At 44.8% G+C, this 19,089-nt stretch overlaps 1 protein-coding gene across 1 annotated transcript in view; it reads right to left on the bottom strand.

The window, feature by feature from the left end:
• The window catches only part of Sorcs3 (sortilin-related VPS10 domain containing receptor 3), a 618,610-nt gene that overhangs the window by 416,815 nt on the left and 182,706 nt on the right, over positions 1-19,089 (bottom strand). The window contains 1 exon segment of the mRNA NM_001106367.3: positions 12,212-12,279. Within this exon segment, the coding sequence (NP_001099837.2) occupies positions 12,212-12,279 (68 nt within the window).

Raw genomic sequence — 19,089 nt, 5'->3', positions numbered from 1 at the left:
GATGCTGGTGAGGATGTGTAGAAAGAGGAATACCCCTCCATTGTTGCTGGGATTGCAAGCTGGTATAACCACTCTGGAAATCAGTCTGGTCCTTCCTCAGAAAATTGGACATAGTACTACCTGAGGATCCAGCTATACCACTCCTGGGCATACACCCAAAAAATGTTCCAATATACATCAAGGAGCCATGCTCCACTATGTTCAGAGCAGCCTTATTTATAATAGTCAGAAGCTTGAAACAACCCAGATGCTCTTCAATAGAGGAATAGATACAGAAAATGTGGTACATTTACACAATGGAGTACTATCAACTATTTTAAAAAATGAGTACATGAAATTCTTAGGCAAATGGATGGAACTAGAAAATATCATTCTGAGTGAGGTAACCCAGTCACAAAATCACACACATGGTACGCACTCACTGATAAGTGGACATTAGCTCAAACGTTCTCAATACCTAAGATACAAGAAGAAAGAAGACCAAAATGTGGATGCTTCCATCCTTCTTAGAAGGGGGAATAAAATACTCATGAGAGGAAATACAGAGACGAAGAGTGGAGCAGGGACTGAAGGGGAGGTCATCTAGAAACTGCCCCACTTGTGTATCCATCCCATATGCAGCCACCCAACCCAGTCACTATTGCTGATTCCAAGAAGTGCTTGCTGACAGAAGCCTGATATGGTTGTCTCCTGAGAGGCTTTGCCAGAGCCTTACTGGTACAGATGAGGATACTTGCAGCTCACCATCAGACTGAGCAAGAGGAACACAATGGAGGAATCAGAGAAAGGACTGAAGGAACTGAAGGGGTTTGCAATCCTATAGGAAGAACAACAGTATCAACCAACCAGACCCACAGATTCCAGTTACTAAATCACCAACCAATGAGTACACATAGAGAGATCCATCCATGGCTCCAGCTGCATATGTAGCAGAGAATTACACTGTCTGGCCTCAATGGGAGGAGAAGTCCTTGGTCCTGTGAAGGCTTCTTTCCCCAGTGTGGGGGAATGCCAGAGTGTTGAGGTGGGAGATGTTGGGTGGGAGTGGGAGCATCTTCATAGAAGCAAGGGGAAGGGGGATGGGAGAGTGGGAAAGGAGATAAGATTTGAAATGTAAATACATAAAATATCCATAAAATAAATATTAAAAAAAGAAAGCAAAGCCAGGATGTCCAGCGACTGTGGCATCTTGAGAAACCTAAAATTTTCCCATCTCTGTGGCTTTGTTTCATTTCTCTCTTCCTCCAAATGCCGGGCTGTCTTAGATTCCTTCCAACAAATACAATATGTAACTGAAGTTGGGGTGATTTTTTCCCCACTCGTGACAAGAAAGCCTTTTCAATGTCACCTGACTCCCCATGGAGACTTAGACTCCCCAGCTGCCAACTTACCTTCACAAGGTTTACCTCCAAGTAGAAGTCAGGGCCTGAGACCAGCCTCTTGTGTCAGTGCTCTCTAAGATCAATGTTAATTGCCCAATCAGACAGGCCTGATGCTGACAGAATGGGGGCTAATTAGTAAGTGCCAGAGCCCATTGCAATTATTAATGGCTGTCATTTATAATGATGAAGGTGCAGCTGTGGGCTTCTGGAAGTCTCTGTGCTTGTCACTCTGAGCCAGACATAGGGAAAATGGGCAGAGGGAAGCTGGTGAGCCAAGGGAACGAGTTCCCATGATTCTTACAGATGCCAAGATGGCCATGAAGTCTCTTAGGTCAATGACTAATTAAGAAGAGAGCTCTTTGAAACTGTGGGTTCCTAGACCTTGGCCCTAGAAATCAATTCATTGGGTTTGGAAAGAGGCCCAGGAAACGGACTTTTCTTAAATTTCCCAGGTGATGCTCATGATTCACCTAAAGTGAAAATCATTTAGACAAAACATCCAAGTAAACCAGTTTCTAGTCCCCAAAGAATCCCTTATCCAAAGATGTCTTATGAAACACAGTACCAAGCAGAAAAGGCCAGGCATGATTGTTAATACCTCAGCAGAAATAAATAGCCACTGGGCACTGAATTTAGGTCCCAGATATGAAATCACTGACAGTCAATCCCCTCACGGCCTTAGTTTATCCATCTATGAAATGGAATGTTTAATTACATGCATCTCACATCCATAAATGTGAGGGGCTTTTCAAATTTGAGGGATTCGTTGAAAGAGAGAACACTTCAAAAGATAATTGCATTGAGCTTTAAGACTTAACTTTAGCTTCGGCTCGGACATTATGCGTGGAAGCAGCAGAAAGATATGAAATGCTTCCCCGAAAGCTTAGCGAGTTCTATAAAGAAATCTCACTGACATGTGACAGACTGTAGCTGCCACTTATCAATTTATTGTGTCTGGGGCAGTGATCTTTATGGTGAAGCTGCCAGAAGCCTCCTAATGGCGTGAACTTCCATGTCCAATAAAGTAATTGGCCACCGAACGATGGGAAGGTAACAATGAAAGCTTGGCTATCTAATCTTTATGGTCGTTATATATACAAGCAGGAACGGGGTGTATAAAATCTACTCTCCTATAAATGTGAAAATAGATAGGCTCTCTGCGAATTTAACTTTTTTCTCCCGTTCTTGGCTTTAAACCACTTTCCAAGAGCCCACCTATCATAGTTTTACACATGTGGACATCTGGCAGGGACATAAATTAAAGTCTACCTTTGAGAGTAGGGAAATGTATTCATTTATAAATGTTATTTTAGAAGGGACTGTCTGGTCTTCTCACTTATTAACTTCATTAGAAGGCTAATGAATCTACTGCTGAGAAAATGAGAGGGAGCTCGGGCTGCAGAACGGAGGAGGGAGCATTCTGCACCCCTTCTCCAAAGGCTGCGGTTATCTGTGGTTGTGATAAACAGGCACTGAGCAGGCAGAGGAGGGAAAGCAACATAAAATGGCAAGCACCAGACACAGTCCATACATGCAGCATTGGACACGAATCAACAGACACAGTCCATACATGCAGTATTGGACACGAATCAACAGACATGGTCCATATGTTCAGCATTGGACACAAATCAAGATGTATGCATGACAGGGTACTGGCTAGTGGAAGAAAACAGACCAGGCTGTAAGAAGATGCTTTTTCACATAATACATGGTAGAACAGTAAACCCATAATCCAAATCTACCTCTCCAGTGTTCTCGGGTGTCAATTCCCCAGTGAAGATGTCTGGTGACCTAAGACTCAGAGCAAACTCCTCTTTTCTGCAATTTAGAACAAGTGCTTCCATAGAATGAAGGGTGTCCTCTTTGTTTAATGAATCTAAGCTGAATAGTTTGGACAGGTGTTCTGGATAACGCCTGCCAACCGACTAGTAGCCATGAAGGAGCAGCAAGTTAACAGGGTGTGTTAGGATGCTGATACTCAGATTAAGACTTAACCAGCAGGCATCTTAAGGAGAGTGAAGGTGGCTGCATGTGGGACTAGGGATGCCATCTCAGGAAAGGAACCAATGAGCATGATAAATTTCTCTCTGTGCTCCCTATTTGACAGCCCAGGATGGCAGGACCTGTAGACTCAAGAGTTGAAAGAATCTGACCTTAGGACAGAAGGACAGTGTGGTGTCCATACTACATAGCAGCAGAGCTAGTCCTTATACCCACCTTTGTTTAGCTCAGCATTTTCTAGCCTTACCTGGAAACCAGAATAAATAACAGAAACTTTAAAATTACAAATGTCAGCGCGTGAGTCATGTGCACTAAACTGGAATCCCACGGATGCGGCCAGGAACCTACCTTATTCTTTTTTTTCTTATTTTATTTTAACGCGTTCTATACTACATTAGAGGGTAGTGCATGGTCCCTCTCTGCCTTCCATGCCATTTATGTGAGGAATAGCAAACCTCTTCAGTAAAGGTAGCTTCCCCAAAATGAAAAAGTCCCTAAAAGACAGTCAGTGCAGGGAGCTGGAAATCAGTCCTTGCATCTTGTACCCAGGATCATCACGGTCACCGTCACCACTGACGCAGCCACTGTACCCAAACAAAGGCATGCAGTAGTCTTCACTGTCCAAAACTAAAAGAAGACACCGCAAATCCCCTGTCAAGTGACAACACATTATGCCTCTGCGCATCCGGACCTTTTCACTTAAAACTTGCAGCACCATTTCACCTGGATCTTAGTGGCAGCATCTGGGCTTAGAGTACCTGACCAAACAATGATCACTTCATCAGGTATCGACCTGATGGTCAAAGTTCTGCATTAAGCCCATCTGTTCCAGGTAGCTCCAAAAAATGTGATGGGAAATAAAGCCTGCCCTTCATATCTTCAGGTTTATATCCAAGGTTCAACCCAGTCTCACAACAATTTAGAAAAAAACAGAGTAAATACCAACCCATTTGTTACCAGTGTTCCCTAGATGACATAGCATAACCACTGCCGTAGCAAGGTACCATAAGCTACCTAGAGATATTTTAAGATACATGGAAAGACTGTGTAAGCGCTGCTGGTTTTTACGTATATTTTATAGAGGTGGCCTGAGAATCCATTGAAAATCCTTCAAGAGCTCCACTACTGACAACAGGAAGGGACACATTTTTCTCTAAGGAGGCTCAATCCTGCAGAAGTGGTAAACTGTTCTATTACTCAGCAGGAAAGTATCGCTGGTGAGGATGTGGGGAATGCGGACCTCTTACACACCAGTGGCGAGGATGCAAATGAGTGCCTGAGGCGGAAGTTCCTCGGGCACACTGTAAGTAGAGCTCGGATGTGACTCAGCTTTACCATGTCTGGGTGTGTATCCAAAGGACTAAAAGCCAACATGTGACTGTCATACCTGCACATGCGTGCTGGCTGCTGTTTACAACGGTGAAGACATGGAACCATCCTCGATGTTCATTAAACAGATTGTTCTGAATGGGTTCGAATGTGGTATATATTCATAATGGAATCTTACCATAAAAATGTCTGCAATCACGATGTTCACAGGAAAGTGGATGGAGATCATCATGTCAAACAGAATAAGCCAAGTACATAAAGATTAAAGCCTGCCTCTTTCCCTTCATATGTGAATCCAGATTTAAATGTGTTTACATATACATGGATAAGTACTACATAAACATACGCACAAGAGGATATGTGCATTGTGTGCACGTGTGGTGGTGTGGATGTGGGGTTGTCTGTGTAGTTCAAGAATGCAGAAAGTGAAGTGTGGCCAGGGAGGAAGAGAAGTCAAGGATCTTTTCAAGGATTGTGCGAGAAGAGAGGACTGTTGATAGGAAGGAAGGATCTCATCCAGAAGGTTCCAGAGAGGACTAGAAGAAAGGGTATGAACAAAGTGTAAATACACACATGTACATCCATACACATATACACATGTATACACACATATACATGTGTATATATATTATATAACACACATACACACATACACATATACACATGTATACACACATATATACATGTATAAATATAATATAAGATATATGCAAATGCCATGATGAAACACATCACTGTGTACACAAACATAAAAAAATTAAGAGGCTTAGGAGTTGCCTTTTTGGGTAAAATGCACGTGTGTCCAGATCCCCAGCATGCATATTTATAGAAGTCTGACATGGTGGTGTGGTCTGAAACTCATCAGCCATAGCTCAACCCCATTGGCCAGCCAGTCTTGCCCAAAGAGCAAGTTCCAGATTCTGTAAGCAATTTTGTCTCAAAAACTAAGGTGGAGAAACAGTTAAAAGAAAGATACAGTGACATCACCTCCTGGTCTCCACAGGAGTCTGTGTGGGTGAGCAACACCTACACACACACACACACACACACACACACACACACACACACACACGTATGCATGCATCACACAAACAAGCACACTTTAAATAAAACCTAGCGAAGTAGCAGGTGTGTCATACCAACCTTCTCTTCAATCCATCCCTACCGTTGCTCTGCGCTGTTTATGGAAAGGGTGGAGGGAAGCTGAAGAGCCTCTAGAGCAGAGCAGCTCATGGAAGAAGGCGGCACACTTCATGTGCATGCACATAGTCTTGCACACACCTGCTTCCATCCCCTATGTGTAAACATCTTCCGACCAAACCAAACATCATGCCCTCCTTATTCTGTAACTCCCTGCAATGTACACAGGGCTACTTGCACAATGGATGCTCGACCGATATCTATTCAATTGAATGTTCTGTGACGCATTCAGGACTTTCCATCAGATTCATTACCACGGAGAGCAAATAGGGAAAGGTCCAGGTTCTACAGAGAGGATTTCACATCCCACATCAGCCCAGCCCTCGGAACCTGACACATGAAGAGCCTAATGAATAAGACAGAAGGCTTTTAATTAACAACCTAGTGAAGAAAAATATGTCATTCCAACTGCAGTTCTGTTTCCATTAGTTCACGGAGATTCGGCGGGAATTCCACCAAGGAATTGGGTGAGCAGCTGTAGAAGGAGGGAAGCACATAAATAAATCATGAGTGTCATTAAAATTTGTAAACTAATAACTTCTGGGAAGTCTTAGCAATTATCGTCAGGGTTTTCTTGGCAAACAGAAAATTAATAAATCCAAAAGGTCTCCATTTTATATTTAAAAAGCAGCATCCCTGAGAAAGGTCACTGACAGAACAATTAGAGAGGAAATAAATGGCTCAGACAACTGCTCAAGAAGCAGATGAAAAGCCACAGATTCCCAAGAGGCAAGAGAACAAGACAACTCAATATGAAGAAGAGGGCAGCAAGGAGGGGTTGGGGTGAGGCTTGGCTAGAGGCTCCCGGAAGCTCCACTTGGATGTCTAAGACTTTATAAGATGAAATTTAAATATTTGTGCATGGAGAACCCAGAAACACCTAAGGCACGTGGTCCACAACCAGAGAAGCTCAAAATGTGAGGATAAATCGTCAGTGAAGTGTAATAGTGCAAAGCTGAAAGCGAGCAGAGAGGGGACACCCAAGGCAGCAATGCCGTAAGGGTCTCCAGCAGGATGTGCCTGGTAGGTAAGCAGGCTCCCTCCATAAACATCCTAACCGGGAATCCCCACGATCTTTGAGGTACTCAGAAGGCAAACTCCCGGGAGGAAAGCCTGAAGTCTAAGAGCTTTTCTGTGAAGAGAATGGCTCCCATTCTGCAAGGGGGTAGTTGAAAATATAGCAAGAAAGAAGAAAGACGAACATCAAATGTCTATCAAATGCTTAAGGGATATCATTCATTCATTTATTTATTCATTCTTGGCTCTTTTATGCCTTATTAACTACAGATTCATATAAACTCTGAGAACCCCTAACCCAATACCCAGAAAAAAAGCTTCTGTGGACAAACCACAATTGTGGAGACCCCAGTTTTGAAGATCTTACATGTATGAGAACCTCACTCATGCCTTGTATCTTTATCTCAGGTTAAACCCTCAGTGACCTTTTTCAGAGACTACAGTGAGGATGGACAAGTTCAACATGCTACCTGTCAGGCAAAACAACTCTTAAACGTGACCAAATACTTAGAACCAAATACTTCAAGCTCCAGCAGTGGGTTCTGTGGTCTTATGTGAGTTTGACTTCTCCAAACAAGGACTTAAAGTGACTCTAAATGAATCAAGGGTACCCCTATGTACAGGGGCACATAGAGATGCCACAAAATCACTGAGACATGTGGATTACACAGAAAGTCTCTTCTTGTCAGCTCACAGCACCTACACACCAGTTGAGAACGTGGAAGTCAGGTATAGGACAGTTGTTTCAAGTGGACAACAACATTGAAAAAGAAATATCATAGCACTGTCCAGGAAAGTTCCTCACCAGAGTCACATGACCCAGATCTTTCAGAAGGAGCACTGTTTCTCAAAAAATAAAAACTAAATAAGTCCAGAGGCATTGATTCTTTGCACTTGAACTCCAATATGTGCTGTGTCCTTTGAGATCATCAGACATTTGTACTAAGTGACAGCTTTAAACATCCATCCCAGTGTTAGTGGAGATTAACTATTTCCACCCCTAGCTTAACAACACCAAAGAACTGCAGAAGGAATGCCACAGGACACAGAAACACGGATGCTTTTAATCATTTTGTTTGTTTAGAGGTAGAAGCCCTCTGAATTATAACCCCAGTGGGAGCAAACCATCTTGTCACACTGAAATCTGGCAGGGGGTGTCATCCTGTTAACATATCTGCTGCCCCGGCCTTCTCCATCGCCCACAAAATCACCAAGTTCACATTCAACACACTTAGCTTATTAAGCCAAACCAGGATCTGAAAGGGTGGGTGTTTAATTTAGTTTCTTTTTATCAGTCCATTGGGTGAGGGAGGAAAATCCGAGTGTTCAAGGCTCTGACTATAAACTCCGTCATTTAACTGCACACTCTATACAGGAAAAGGAAGTGAGAGTGAAGGGAGCTTGGGGACAAGTAGAGAGGACAGTAAAATGTTTGAAGCCTTCCAGTGGCCCCAGCAAACTAAGAAAGCGCCCAAAATGTAGGTGTGACATCATTTTCGTTCCTGTTCTAGCACTGAATCTCCAACGTGGGTTGTATCAACATGTGAAAACCCCGAAATCCAACGCAAAACCACGTTCTTATCTGACATGTATCCACAGGCAAAGCCCATAAATCTCTACAAATCCTCAGAATGTCACAACATATGGAGTGCATTCTGTTAACTTGCACTGTAAGAACAAGCCTGGGGCTGCGTCCCTTTGGACAACTGGGGTGGGTCGCCCTGCCATCCCATCTCACCCTTTGCCTCTTGCTTCATTCCCTCCTCACCTAGAGACCAGCAAAGTTTTCCCATTAAAAAAAAATCTTTAACAAGGCATACATCCATATTCTGATTTCTCGTAGAAAGCCCAAGGAACAACATTCTGAACACTCTCCTCTATCCTTAACTCCTGTCTTAATCCTTAAGATCATTACTAATTACTAAAGGACACAGAAAATACCCTGCAATGGCCTCGGAGTTCCCTCACATGAGACCCTACTGCAAGGGATTCCTAAAGGCAAAGTCAATAATGAAAACAAAATTCAGTACAAAACACACTGGGTTCTAATAATCATTAATAATTACAACAAAATAAGCACTTCCTATACCATACCAGTTACTGTCCTAAGTGGTTTTACATTACAATTTAATCCTTACAAGTCGCTCACTAATTTATTCCTTGAGCAAACAAGTATTAAACACCTTTGAGTGCCAGACCCCCCCCTTGAGGTGCTGGGGGCACAGCATTAAGTGGAAATAAAAAATAAATAAAATAAACAAGCCTCCCCCTCTCTAAAGCTTAGACATTAGTGGTTGTCCGTAGGCAATAAATAAATCAATAAGTAAATATTTAACATGGCAAATAGCGATTAAATACCGGAAAGGAGAAGGTATCCATGCAATGAAATGTGAAATTCTAGAGGAAAGACTCCCTCACTGGGGGAGGGGGGCTTGTAATCAGAAAGGGAAGGGAGAGAAGTATTCCCTGAGCCCTGGGACTCTAAAGCTAGAAGGGGAGGAACACAGTCACTCCAGCGAACCATGTGGTGCTTGTGATTGGAGAACCACAAGCAAAACCTACCAAGGGCACAGGTGTGTTCTTACTCTTCGAAGCCTCTATGCAGAGAAACTGCATCTTAGAGACAGCTGTGGTATTGGATGTGGACTATGACAGAGCATAGACTCAGCCCTGACCCTTACACTCTACCCCAAGACTATGTTTTTCAAGAAGCATCTTTGCTGATGTCACCATGGATCATGAAATAAAGCCACCCCGTGTTATCCAAGTGGGGCCCTCGATAGAAGGACAGAGCCATGGTCAGGGATGTGAGGAGGGAGCACTGACACAGGAGATCGTAAGGTAAAGATGAAGGCAGCATTGGAGGGACGCATTTATGAGGTCTGTGAGCAGCCTCCGAACACGGAAAGAGGTGAGGAAAATTTTCTCCCTAAAGCCAAAGTTTCCAAGGTGCCGTGAAGCCCTAACACTACCTTAAGCTCAGGCTTCTGGACTACAGAACAGAGAGAATAAGGGTCTGTGACTTTAAGTCACCCATGTGAGGTCATTTGCTGTGGCAGGAAACTAATACACGGAGGCTAAGTAAAGTGTGCAAAGGTTGAGGTCCAGTGTTCCCTCAGTGCACAAACCCACATTTAAACTCTAGCAACTGGATGCCAGGGCGTGTGGAGCAACTGGGTCGTACACTGCATCCATTATAGCACTTAGCAGCTCTCGCCTCAGAGAATGCTCCACCACTTTAGACACTGTGTCATCAAGCACCTGGGCCACGTTCCCTGGATTTGCCTGGGCCGTTCCTGGAACTAGCCAAACCTTTTCGAAAACACAGAGTGTTGAGCATAGGTGTTTCAAAACATAAGGCCAGGATTTGCTGGCTGCTTTCGTGATTGGACCAAACCGACTGCACAGGAGTGAGGCTTATGGTATCATGCAGCATCTCTGTTTGGGGGCTTTAGGAAAGGCTTCAGAGCTCTAATTCCCAGGAAGAACTGCGTGAGGAGAATTCTCCTAGCTCTCAACTGCTAGAGGTAGAAATAACTTCTATCTCTGCCAACTTTCACTGAACGGCAAAATTCGGTTACCACCTATTCAAAAGGAGGCAGGCCTCTGCCCTCTGATTAGTTGGCCCCAAAACTTTAACTGAGATCTCTTCAGTGAGATCTCTTCTGACCAGCCCTCAACGAGCTTGCAGGCAGATAATGAGACATCTCACATTCCAGAGTTCCTGCAACAAGGCCCCAGGAAACCCTCAGGACATGGCATTGGGTGCTGGGGCAGCCAGATTAGTAGCCTCTGTTTTTGGACGTGTCCTCCCCAGTGTTGACACGCTGCAGAGAAAAATGAAGGGAAATGCACAAGTCCTCCGGACCTGCAGCAGTAAGCACACAGCTCAGAGAACCAAGCCCCAGCAACCAATGGTACCATCGCCCGGTGCGTGCCTGCGTGCGGATGTGCTTGTTGGTATACAGGATATGAAAAGGGGCCTAAGGGTTTGAACACAGAGGAACTTCTAGCATCAAAGCTAAAGTCAGAGTCCTCTTACACTCCCAGCCCTTCCCCATCATGTGCCCCAAGACGGTCATCAAGTTGCCCGCTTACCCTCTTAGGGACAAGGGGTACAGGGCATACAATTCACAGAACCCTCTAGGGCCCAGTGTTTTAACTTCTTTTAAGTTAGCAAATGAACACATCAATTTTTTGAGCTGGAAAAAAATGTTTTAATAGAAGGTGGGTTTTTTTTTTTGTTTTGTTTTTTTCTGGAGCTGGGGACCGAACCCAGGGCCTTGTACTTCCTAGGTAAGCGCTCTACCACTGAGCTAAATCCAGAAGGTGTTAAGATGGAATGTGGTAACTGGAGGGGTCAGGGACGCAAAGAGAGCGCAGCCCTCGGAGCGGACTACGCGGGCCTCACAGGGGCCCAAGGAGACGGAAGCCATCGTGGAGCCTGCATGCATGGTCTGCCTACTTAGCATGGAACTCCTTCCAGTATGAGGAGGGTGCTGTCTCTTGCCTGCTCTTGGGATCCTCTTCCTTCTACTGGGTTGCCTCGTCGAGCCTTGATATGAGGGTGTGTGCCTAGCCGTGCTGCACCTTGTTATGCTGTCTTCCGTTGATACCAGTGGAGGCCTGTCCTTGTCTTAAGGAAAACATAGGATCAATGGGTGAAGGGGAGGAAAGAGGTGGGGTGGGGGGGACACTGGGAGGAGTGGAGGGAGGAGAGGCTGAGATTGGGATGTATTTTATGAGAGAAGACGAAATAAAAAGAAAAGAAAGGAAAATGGTCTCTTCGCTCTTTATAATACTTCGTGTTAACAATGCAATACGAAATAGAATCGGTATCGTTCTATTGAAAGAAGGGTGCAGCATGAAGGCCACCATGCAGATGTGAATCCATTCTGTCTACATAGCCACTGGCTTCTTGAACACCATAGGGCTTCCCAAGTGCTAGAGACCCGCCTGAGCCAGATTCACAGCCAGTGCAAGGATGGATGCCTTGGGCCAGCAGCAGTCTCCCTAACCAAGGGCCTCTGCTTCTTAAGGGGATATTTTTTCCTCTTCCTCTGACCAGCCCCGCTTCAGACATGGCAGGCTGCAGAAGCAACGAAACACCAAGACAGCTGCACAACAGGCAAGTCAGTCCTAAAGAGCAGTTTGGTCACACCCAGGGCCCTGGAGATACAAGTCCTATATTCCTTCTGAAACAGTCTTCTCAATGGTTTGGCTTACATTTCTCCCCAGACAAAGCAGGGAGGGCAGCTTTAAGATGGCCTTAATTCACTTACCTCCACAGAGAACTCTCAGTCACACTCCCCAGGTTGAAGTCGTAGAGCTTTGTCAGGATCAGTATGACCTGCAAGGGGTAGGGGTGAGGGAAGAGAAGAGGAACAAAGGGGAAAAAGGAAGCTTACTTTAGTTTGTGTAGCAGTATACACACATCTAATATCACCCAGAGGAGGGCTTAGCATTTATCCGCTGAGTTTGAGGAGTCTTATAGGATCAAGCAAGGGGGAAGAAATTATTAATTTAATGCACCCCCCAGTAACTGGTAGCATTTATTTTAATCCTAACAGTGCTTTGCATTTTAAATAAAACATGCCAAGAGGAACTACTTGAGCACTAGCAGTGGTCTCTACACATCTGTCCTTCTGCGAGGTCAGGCCCAGGCCAGCTGGTTTTGTTCACCACCAAGGCCACCCAGAGATCAGAACACTCACCCCCCCCCTCGTCTGATCTCAAAAAAATTCTGGTGTACAAAACAGGATCTAAAAGACTGAGAACTAGGTCGACTCCTTCAAAGCAACTTTGTGTTTTCATCACACAAATACCTGAATGGCAGCAGGCTCAGTCCCCAATGTCCCCTGATGCTGCCTGCCACTGATCATGTGACAACTGCCCCCAGCTCACAGTAAGCAGGTCAATGGACTTCACTAGACTCCGGGACTCTCTTCCTGACTGCAGTTGAAGTTAGGAAACCCAGAAAGCTAGAATTGTCTCAGCTATGATTAGTATAGGACCAGAACTGGTCTGCGCTATCTGATCTGTCCCTGTCGTTCCATTTCTCCAGCTGAGAATCTGAGTAGCAGACAGTTCCATGACTGCTTCAGCATGTGCCTGGACAGAGGCTTAAGCTCAGCCTTCGGTCTACAAGAACGCCAAGTGCCCACGTCACTTTTATTAGGTGCAGCGACACGCAGGTTTGGTAATACATGCATTACCATGTATTATCCTGTTGCACGTAATTGTGTTTATCTGAATTTAATACACATCTCATTTAGCTTTTCTCGGCCCCTTCCCATTCCACAGTTAAACTCCCTCCAACTCATTTGCACAGCAGCCATTAAAAGCTCCCTGAGATAATTAATTTCTTCTTTCGGGATGAGACTTTCCATTCTAGATATCCATTTAAGAGTTAAGAAAAATAATCAGCCATTATATTGGACAGTTTATGGCACTTAACTCACAACAAAGTGTTCACCTGGAGATTTATTCTCATCTCGCACGCCATGGGGTCAGTCAGCCCTATCTCCATTTCTCCTATGTGCAGGAAGAAGTTGAAGGAAGGAGATCATGGCCTATTATGGGCCAAAAGGACTCCATGCAAGGTTGACTTGGGACATTCAATTTCTCTGTAAAAGGGGGAGACCTCGGGCTTCTCACAGGTTCAGTTATTGAAACAGCATGGATGCGTGTGGAATTATAAAATCTTCCAAGACAGATGATATGTCACTGCAGCACAAAAGCAGGGAACATGTAACATACACAGTACATTATACTTCAGGGTCACTTGGTAGCCCTTGTCCCTCTCATTCATAACTGGTTTAGTCTTTATTAATTCCAGTGACTAAGGAAGTCCCAGGATTTATCCCTATTCTTTTCAATCAGATGTATAGCATGAGCCATATAATTTCTGTCTTTTGAATATGAATACAGACAGACAGACAGACAGACACACACACACACACACACACACAGACACATACACACAGCAGTGCTTTCTACCTTTCCTTTTCCCCGCATAACCATTATCAAAGTCATAGCATGAAATCATAAACACCTGTGGGCACCCATGACAAGTCCTGCAAAAAGAAGGTCACCAATACAACCAGGAAGAAGTCAAAGTCACCATCACAGGATCTGCAAGATCAAGGCAGGTCACTCCACTTCTCCTCAGGGTTATGGCCTGATAAGCTACCATTCCTCCATGCTGCTGACTGAAGACCACAGTAGGCATGCAGTAGCAGTCACTGCTCCCTGCTTTCCCAAGGGCTGTTTCCAGTCAATGACCAAGGACAATAGAGACACCAAGGCATACTCCCTTCTCGGTGACATGCGATGCCCATGAAGAATCACACTGACTTTGATGTTCACTAATAGTCTACTTTGCTCAGAACTGCATGGCAGCCCTGACTAGCCTTCCTTGTGTCATCCTGACTTGACTATTCTCTGTGAGGTCAGGCTGCTGCTTGATCCAGGAGTCACCCATCTTTCCCAGGTCCTGTCTGCTTTCTTTCATAGGCATTTTCCCTAATGAGTTCCTTTCATCAGTTCTTAGCTTTGAGCCTGCTAACTGGAGGGTGCTAACCAACATATCATTCTACAGCTTTTATTTCTGCTTCCCTTGTAGGTGAGTTCTATCTGTTCTCCTAACGTAGATACTGGTGGTCTCTACACAAGCACAAACCCAGACACTTGACACTGGCATTTTAAGGTCCTCCGTAACACATCCCAAACATACTCTTGGTCATTTTTCTAGTTTTCCAAACTTTGTCCTCTACTTTTCCTAGTGTTTTGCAGCTTTCTTAGCCATGCTCACAGCTCTGCTTCCTTGATCCTCATTCTTTTTTTCTTTTCTTTTCTTTTTTTCAGAGCTGGGGACCGAACCCAGGGCCTTGCACTTACTAGGCAAGTGCTCTACTGCTGAGCCAAATCCCCAACCCCTTGATCCTCATTCTTACACCACTGACTGTCCTTTCATTGCTCTGCACCTTCTGCCTGCTGCTCTGGAAGCAAACCAGAGTCCACTCTCCTCATCTGGCCTTTCAGGACTATTCTATTAGCTTTCTCTCCTCTGAAGTTCTGTGTCGTTTCAAACTGAGTCATATTATTTTCCCGTTATCACAATCTCCCGAGGTTCTGGGTATTACACGGGTTGCCCTATCAAAGAGATTCTGAACAACTTGAAGGTGTATGTTTTGCCCCTTTGTTCTCTTCACAACCAGGCCGAGCATTTTGAAGGTTCTTACACAGTAAGAGCTCTTGAGCCAGCAACAAATATTGATGTTGTTGGTGGAATTTCCCAGAATTCTGCCTGCCCAGACCCACAGAAGTCATGAGAGATATTTTATAGTGATTGGACTTGACTAAGTGCTCCAAGGTGCTCCTTGAGTTCCATGAGTAATGCTGAAGCTAAAAGTCACTGAGAGAAAAACAGGCTTAGTAATTGTTTATTTACTGGACTCGCCCCCCAGAAAGTTGGATTGAGTAAGACCTGGGCAGAGTGCTCCCTAGAGCAGCCCAAAGCTCAAACTGAGAAAGACCCCATCACACACAACTCTTCTGCCAGCTGTATGCTGAAATGCTGCCACCCGTTCCATCACAGTGAGACCCTGATCCGGACATGCAGTCTTTCCTTTGACTTGGATAGATGTGATTTAATAAACCAAGCAGTGAATAGTCCCACCAGTGTCCTCCAAGGAAAGGTCAAAAAACATGATATAAAGAGCTAGAAATTTCCTTTCCCTTGGAGCCCAGCACAGACGAACATCAATAGAGCCATGAAGAGATGATAATGTAACCTTTAGGCTTATAACATCTGCAGCGAGCAAACAAAATCAAGAGTGAAGGAAAACAAGCCTTCCGTCCTTGGCATCGCTTATCATTCAGAGCCTTTCAACAGCCTCAGGGAAAGAGGAAATTACCAGAGAAGAGTGAACATCGACACAGCAAACCACCTAATAAGCTCCAGACTGCTGAGCAAGCATTCAGATCAGAGAAAAAAAGAGAGAAGCCTGCCCAGAACACATCCCGTCCATACAACGGATGGACTGCAGAGCCATGGCTGCACCTCCTGGGATGCTCTAGAAGAACAGGCATGGCAGCTAAGTACAAACACAGCAAAGCGGGGCTCGAGTTTTTGTTAGAGGGAGCTCTACTTTGGGATTCTTATACCTACATCAAACTTTTGGGGGCAGGGCAGACATTATATCTCTATTTCGCAGATGAGGAGACAGGCATGCAAAGTGAAGCAAATCCCTGTTCCTCAGCTGGCCAGAGGCAAGGTTCCCACCAGACCCCAAGTCAGCCTTAGTTCTGCTCTGATATTTTGTGGTCAGTGTTACAAGGCTAATGTTAAGGAGAGATGGGGGAAGGGAGAGGGAGAGAGGAGGACAGAGGGAAAAATGGAGGGAGGAAGAAAGGGAGAAAGAGGGAGGGAAAGGAGAGAGGGAGGGAGGGAGGAGAAGAGGAAGGGAGGAAGAGAAGAAGAGAAGGGGGAGGGAGGAAGGAAGATGGATGGAGAGGGAAAGAGAGAGAAGAGAGAGAAGAGAGAGAGAGAGAGAGAGAGAGAGAGAGAGAGAACAAAAAATACCTTCAAGGTGTTTATCATCCATTCATGGACTCTGTGAATGTTTACTGAACACCTTTTAGAACTGGAAAGACACCAGCTAAATTCTGGAAATCAGAGAGAAAGCTGCAGCTCAGGGCCTGGAGGTAACAATAACTTTGGTTCTCTTTCCTTTTGGAATAAAACATAGGAAACAGAGGGGCATGCAGAGAAAAATAACTAGATAAACTACCAGGAGAAAAGGTTCCTTACATACTGTCAATTCAGTATTTCTGACCTAACCAGCTAAAACCCGTGGAGGATTTCAGATAATAGAATAAATGAAAATCAATTGGAATAATTCATGAATAAATAGCACTTCTCCCCTTCTCATAAGCTGTATGCACCCATGCATACATACAAAATATGAGGGAAATTCACGTAAGTGTGTCTAAATAGAGCAGAGGATCTCATACATATGAAGATATCAGCACAGAAGCCTTATCTAAAGTGGCACCTGACATCCCTAGACAATCATTGGGTTCCTCCATCCCCTGGAGCCCTGTTAGGGTCAGTGTGACTTCCATGTATACCCATCTTCTGTGTAAGACTGTGATCTCTCTGAGGTAAAAAAAAAAAAATCTCAGCTCATCAGCATGGCCAGTGCTGAGCACACAGCACATGGCAAGCACTATCCAAGATCCTTAGGTTGAATTATAAATGCAAGACAATAAAGAGATGAGAATGCGAACATTGGAGAGAGGTAGAGATAACAGAGAAGAGGAAGCGGTTACACCCAGAGACTGTAACTAGCCAAGCCTCCACATGGAGGGAAGGGCTGTAAATGCTGGGCTTCATGTATGGTGAGAATCTTGATTCATTGCAATGGCCTTTGCTTGCTCACCTACTTCAGGTCTCTTTAACTTGTAGTGGATAAAACGAATAGAGGATTGGATAGGGGAGCAGACCCAAGAGTGGCAAACAGCTGAGAGGTAGGGTGTACTGGCTGTGGAATGGAGGGCCAACCATGCATTGGGTGCTATGCAAGGGCATCCTTCTTAGAGAAGGAAATAAGGCATGGGATACACGTCGAAGAACAAAAAGGAAATAATAACCTGGTGGGGTCCTTGTGAGTTAAGGGGGGGGGGCATTTTATAAACGAAGAAGGGTAGTACATTGCATATAAAGAACATAGTACCCAGTGAGAAAGAAGCATACACACATGTAAATCTGTCGCTGTATGATAAAAGAGCAGTAAAAGGCATAGCTGGCCTTAGTACTCTCCTGGTTCCCCACCCACATCTACTGTCTTCATTCTCAGACTTCTCGTGCCTTCTGGTGTTCCCAGAGGCTCACGCAAGCCACAGATACACAACACCAGCAACCGATGTCATTCTCCTTCTCCGTTCTCTCGCTCACCCATCTAGTCCCACCCTCTGCCAGGTCCAGCACGAGACAAAGTGATTAAAACAGCAGTGTTTTCCTACTGGCCTGAACCCCAGAGTCTGTTTTCCCTGCTGCCTTCCGGGATCATCTGTACTGGAACTAATGAGCCCAGACCCTAAGCAAGATTGCCAGAGAGTTTTGAAGTGAGGGGCTTTCTATCCTGTTCACATATCAAACACCCAGGCTCGGAAACTGTAGCCTCTTTGCATCTAAGAATCCTCTAAATTCATGGTATCTCATCATCCCATGCTTGCTCTGTGGAAGGGGCGTGTACCTTTACCTAGAGCCTAAGGGCTACATTGTGGACATGATCTGATGGGCAGAGCAATGGATAGTGATACACCTTGGTTTTGGTGGGAGACAATTGAGATTCCAGAGCTGCTAACCACCTTTTAAAAATGCCCATTGCTCCGGAGTCCAGTGGAAACACAGGAGAGTGCAGATCCAACCATCGCCTTTACCTGGCCACTCTAGCCAGCTCAGCTCCGAAAGGCAGGCAGGAAGCCCCAGAGGAATTCCTGTCCTCTGAAAGGATAATGCATAATCTGCAAATTCATAAATCACTAAGACACTCTCGGCTGTGAGGCACAGTCGGTGGAGTGAGAACATTTAATGCCTGTAAAATTTTACTCAGAAGGAAAATTACTTTAGTTCATTAAACTTCCCTGAAAGCTTGATTCCTTTACATTCCTGTCCTCCTCCTCCCTCTCCCTCCCATCCTCTGTCCTTTCTTCCTTCCTTTTCCCTTCCTCTTTTCCTTTCTTTCTTCCTTTTTGTCTTCCTATTTCTTCCCTTCCTTCTCAATTAAATGGAATGGCTGCACAGCTCTAAAGAGCGCAGCGTGATTCTGTGTGCGTTCACGCAGAATGTGCTGATCAATCCGTTAATGAGCATTTTCATCTCTTTACATTTCTTTGTAGTTGGAGCCTTTTAACTAAGGGAACTGTTGGCTCAGAACAAGAGCGTGGTGCTCAGAAGTGAACATACAGGACAGGCAGGGGCAGTGTCGTGAATCTCTAATGATAAGTTACTGGGAAGGCTGAGATAGAGGATCACAGATTCAGGGTCAGCTTGGGCTTCCCAGTGAGGACAGAACAGCATGGACAACTTAGTGAGGATCTATCGTAAAGAATTCTAAAGGGGTGGCCTTGATACTGCTAGGTCCACTGCTCA

Source organism: Rattus norvegicus, chromosome 1 (assembly GCF_021556685.1).
Source record: "Rattus norvegicus strain SHRSP/BbbUtx chromosome 1, alternate assembly SHRSP_T2T, whole genome shotgun sequence".
In the NCBI taxonomy this organism is placed as follows: domain Eukaryota; kingdom Metazoa; phylum Chordata; class Mammalia; order Rodentia; family Muridae; genus Rattus; species Rattus norvegicus.
The sequence above is the reverse complement of the archived record's forward strand: the minus strand, read 5'-3'. Positions and strand labels throughout refer to the sequence as shown.